General features: G+C 44.4%; 1 protein-coding gene across 1 annotated transcript; it reads right to left on the bottom strand.

Annotated features, from left to right (window-relative positions):
• Window positions 1-2,841: 2,841 nt before the first annotated feature.
• Window positions 2,842-3,396, bottom strand: LOC120067479. Its single transcript, XM_039019033.1, has one exon. It carries the CDS (start codon window positions 3,394-3,396, stop codon window positions 2,842-2,844), a length of 555 nt encoding a protein of 184 aa, XP_038874961.1.
• Between the last annotated feature and the right edge of the window lie 1,872 nt (window positions 3,397-5,268).

The following is a 5,268-nucleotide window of genomic DNA, read 5'->3' as shown; positions in this document are numbered from 1 at the left end:
GGGTTTCTAAGATGAGCAGGTAGTGGAGGCAGAGCAAACATTCCGACCAAGACCTGATTGATATATTGCATTGTGTAAATAAATTGGTCTTGTATCTGTTTGTTTATTGCCTTAAATAATCCCTTAGTACTCGATTCTGCTGCTGGAGATCTTCTATAGACGCGGCCAATGGTCTGAGAATCACTGATGAACATTTTCAACTCTTCCAAATCTGTGCTACATTGAGGTGTTGGTTCATCTCTTCCAACTGGATCTTCAAAAGTTGTTGCGTTGCTTGACCCTAACCCAGTTAAATTATTGGAAGAGGCACGAAGTTGGGAATTGGACTTGGTTGGAGTGAAGAAAGAGAATAAAGGATGTCCTGATCCGTAAGAGTTGGTTCTTGGTGCATTTGATCAAGACTCCCTTCTGGCAAGGCCAATGGTGAGTCATGGGAAGTAAAATCAATGGCTGGTTGTGCTTCTTCAGCCAAGAGTTCAGGCTTAGCTTCATGTTCTTCATGCTCTGAAGCTTCATTGCTATGTTCAACAATCAGGACGCGTCTTCTTTTGGGGGCGCGTTTTGATGTTTGAGGCTTGGGTGCCACTTCCTTGGCAGGTAAGGCAGGTTGATGTGGTGAACCACAAAGTAGACGCCTTACTAACTTTATGTCTATTAAGCCATCAACATCTTCATGATCATCCACTAAAGGGACTGTCTCTTATACACATCTAGATGTGTATAAGAGACAGCGTTCGCACAATGCACAGATCGGCCATGGGAAGTAGAGTTGCCCTTGTGGCTTAATCTCTGTCTCTTATACACATCTAGATGTGTATAAGAGACAGCCGCATGGCTTAGTCTTGATGGCTTTGATCTGATCCCTTATGATTTTTCCAATGTCCAGAGGGATGCACTGCATAACACAATAAGTAGCCAGGACGCGTTCCTTCGATAATGTCTCATCATGCGTTGTAGGCATGATGCTACGTTTGATCAGGTAATACCACAAATACGCGTCTGGAGTTAAATTCCTAGAAGCCAACATTTTTGCCCCATTTCTCGATGTTTGCCATTTGCTTCTAGGCTTGGCTACTACTATCCTTAACGCATCTTCTAACTGACTTGACGTAGGCTGCTCCAAGATGCGATTTTCTTCCGAGTCTGGGTTACTGTCGATGTTGAACACTTCGTTTATTTTATCAGCTGAGAAGCGCATTATCACCCCATCAACAATAGCAGTGTTCTTCTTCATATCGAACTCACTATTGTAGAACATGCGGACGAGGTTAGGCCAGATACGGGTGTGCCCAACGCAGAATTGATTCCATCCCAATGCATTTATTGTCTTAGTTATGTAAATTGGCAGTGGGTGGCGTTCGGGGAAGAAGCCCTTTTCTACTAGTATGTCATTAAACTGACACTTTCTTCTCGAAGTCTTCTTAGGTAACGCGTCAGTTACCTTGCATTTACCTACTACATACTCTTTTTCTTCCCTTGCCAGTTATCTTAGTTCATTCTCCAATTCCCTTTGGAGATCAGTCTTCCTTCGCCCTTGCCTTGCGGGTTCGTAGTTTTCCAATTCTTGCTCTAATGCATTGTGCCTTGAGTTGTTTTCATGCGTTGCACCCTCAGGTCCGGATGCAACTTTCTCATCTTCTTCTTCCTCTAATATCAATCTTCTTTTTCACGATGCATCCGATTCCACGGGATAGATGGTGGCCAAGGGTTCGATAGAAAGTGGAGGTGATGGACACACTGCTGGTGACGGTGCGTTGTGGGCATAGGCTTGGAGTGGGTCATGCGTTGCACCCACCATAATGATCTTAGGGATAATTGGTGGTGGTGCAGGCTTGGTGTAGGGTTTGGATGCGGCCGTAGATGACNGTGACGGTGCGTTGTGGGCATAGGCTGGGAGTGGGTCGTGCGTTGCACCCACCATAATGATCTTAGGGATAATTGGTGGTGGTGCAGGCTTGGTGTAGGGTTTGGATGCGGCCGTAGATGACGGACGCGTCCTAGGTTTTGCCGGTGTCTTGGCCCTTGGCTTGGAGGCAGTTTTGGGTTTTTGTTGAGGGGTTTTAGGTTTAGGTTGAGGGATCTTGGCTGGAGGGGTAATGGTGGTTTTAGAGGCTTTGGTAGGGAGTTTCGTGGGGGGCTGAGGAAGGTTTAGAAACGGCCAGCCGCTGGGAAGAGACAGTGTCGCCGTGTGTGGATTTCGTTTAGGCGAGGGTCATGGTGGTTTTCCTAGGGCTTGAAGGGGGGTGAAATCGACACAGAGACAGGAGTAAGAGCTTATTGGAGAGTCATTGCCAAAGCTCACACTCTGATTCTAGCTATCTGAAGCGGACAACATGGTGGCCGGAGAAGCTCGAGCGTTGGAAGCGAGGGAGACGGAGGGGTTCGACTTGCTTTTTTTTCTTTTTGTTTCAGAGGGTTCGAGGGCGAAATGAAGAAGAAGCAGAAGAAGAAGAAGACTCAGATTGTTGGGCCTTTTTATAGGCAGAGAGGTGATCGTGGCTGACGTCAGGCGCCGCCTGACGTCTGTAATAAATGTGAAGTTGAAGGGTCGTCTCGATTATCTAAATACTCGAGTGTTTTTGTGTCCTTCAACTGGGCCATGCGTTAGACTTGCGTCTAACGCGTCGGTTGTTTCAAATTCAATCATACACAACTTTTTAAAGAAAAACAAACAAGTTTCCAATTTTTTTAAAAGAAAAGACAATTAATTTAAAAACATCCAAACAACTAAATCAACAAATTCAAACACATCATAGAATACAAAATGCAAAAAGACAAAGGTGAGAGAAGCGTCCTTGGAATATATGGCGTTGCAAACGCAGGGATGCTTCGACATGGGCCTCAATTGGCTTCGTGTAATGCGAGAGATGACTTCTGGCAATCCAATTCATCTTCAAAGTAAGGCTTAACTCTTTGGCTGTTTACCTTGAACGCGTTGGTGCAATCTTCTCGAGTTATTTCCACAGTTTCATATGGGAAGATTGATTTAATGATAAAAGGTCCTGACCACCTGGATTTTAGCTTTCCTGGAAACAAACGCAGACGTGAGTTGAACAATAAAACTTTTTGACCAACAATAAGTTCTTTCTTACTGATGCGTTGATCATGCCAACGCTTTGTCTTTTCCTTATACAGCTTGTTGTTTTCGTACGCGTTCAATTGCCACTCCTCGAGCTCATTGACTGAAGTTTGCGTTAAACGCCTGCGGCGTCCAAGTTCATGTTCAATTTCTTCACTGCCCAAAACGCCTTGTGCTTCAACTCTACAGGTAAATGATAGGCTTTNGCCTGCGGCGTCCAAGTTCATGTTCAATTTCTTCACTGCCCAAAACGCCTTGTGCTTCAACTCTACAGGTAAATGATAGGCTTTTCCAAATATGAGAGAGTATGGAGACATACCTATAAGAGTTTTGTACGCAGTCCTGTAGGCCCCGAGCGCCTCATCCAGTCTCTGTGCCCAATCTTTTCGCGTTGCATTGACACCTTTTTCAAGATGGACTTGATTTCTCGATTTGATACTTTCGCTTGACCGTTTGTTTGAGGGTGGTAGGCAGTGGAAATCTTGTGCCTAACATTATATTTTGCAAGTAATTTGGAAATGATGCGATTAATAAAGTGCGTACCTTCGTCACTTATCAGGGCTCTTGGCGTTCAATAGCATGTAAAGATATTCCTGGTAAGAAACTTAGATACAGTGGATGCATCATTCCTGGTACAGGCCACTGCTTCTACTCACTTAGATACATAATCTACTGCTAACAGGATGTACGGTTGGCCACAGGACAGAGGAAAAGGTTCCATAAAATCTATGCCCCAAACATCGAACAACTCAACTTCGAGAATATTATTCAAGGGCATTGCGCCCCTTGAAGAAATATTCCCGGTGCGTTGGCAGGGGTCACATTTTTTAATAAACTCCCTTGCGTCTTTAAAGAGGGTGGGCCAAAAGTACCCGCTTTGGAGGACCTTCGCTGCGGTTCTTTGCCCACCAAAATGCCCTCCATAAGGAGAGTTATGACACTCAGCTAAAATGTGTTGTGTCTTCTCCTCTGGAATGCATCGACGCAGTATGAAGTCAGGACTTTGTTTGTATAGAAACGGTTCATCCAAAAAATAAAACTTGCTGTCATGAATTAACCGTTTCTTCTGCTGAGAGTTGAAGTTCCAAGGGAATTGCTTGGTGGTTAAATAATTGACTATGTCCACATACCAAGGTTCCCTGCCTTCAACTCTAAACAGGCGCTCATCAAGAAATGTGTCCTTGATTTCACTTTCTTGGGCTTGCATTTCTTGATTCTCTAGCCTGGACAAGTGGTCAGCCAGCTGATTTTCTATTCCCTTTCTGTCCTGGATATCAATGTCAAACTCCTGTAGTAGCAGCACCCATCTTATCAATCTTGGCTTTGCGTCCTTTTTGCTCATCAGGAATTTAATGGCTGAGTGGTCGGTGTATATGGTGGCTGACGCACCAACTAAGTAAGATCGAAATTTTTCAATACCAAATACTACAGCCAACATCTCTTTTTCAGTAGTGGTATAATGTTCCTAAGAGTCATTTAGTGTTTTGGACGCGTAGAAGATGGGATGTATCAAGTTACCCTTCTTCTACCCTAACATAGTTCCTACTGCCACATCATTCACGTCGCACATAAGAATAAAGCGCTGCGTCCAGTCCAGTGCTATCACTACTGGGGCTGTCGTCAACGTATACTTCAAAGTCTCAAACGCGTCAGTACAGTCTTCGTTAAAGTCATAGGGTTGGTTCGCCTCTAGAGTGCGCTCAGAGGTCGCGCAATCTGAGAGAATCCTCTAACGAACCACCTATAGAAGCCAGCATGCCCTAGAAAACTTCGTAAGGTTTTAAAATTTGCTGGTGGTGGAAGTTTTGCTATGACATCAATTTTGGCTTCATCTACTTCCAAGCCAACCTTAGATACTTTGTGACCCAAGACAATTCCTTCAGTCACCATGAAGTGACATTTCTCCCAATTCAGGACCAAGTTTGTCTCTTCACATCGAGCGAGGATGGCCTCCAAATTATCTAGGCATGACTGGAATGAGTCTCCAAAGACTGAAAAATCGTCCATGAAGACTTCAACGGTCTTTTCTAGGAAGTCAGAGAAGATAGCCATCATACATCGTTGAAATGTCCCTGGTGCATTACACAACCCAAAGGGCATGCGTCTGAATGCAAATGTTCCAAAGGGACAAGTAAACGTAGTCTCCTCCTAATCTTCTGGACTATAGGAATCTGGTTGTAACCAGAATA

This window comes from Benincasa hispida, chromosome 12, assembly GCF_009727055.1.
Source record: "Benincasa hispida cultivar B227 chromosome 12, ASM972705v1, whole genome shotgun sequence".
Lineage (NCBI taxonomy): Eukaryota > Viridiplantae > Streptophyta > Magnoliopsida > Cucurbitales > Cucurbitaceae > Benincasa > Benincasa hispida.
This window is presented reverse-complemented; position numbering and strand designations above follow the sequence as displayed.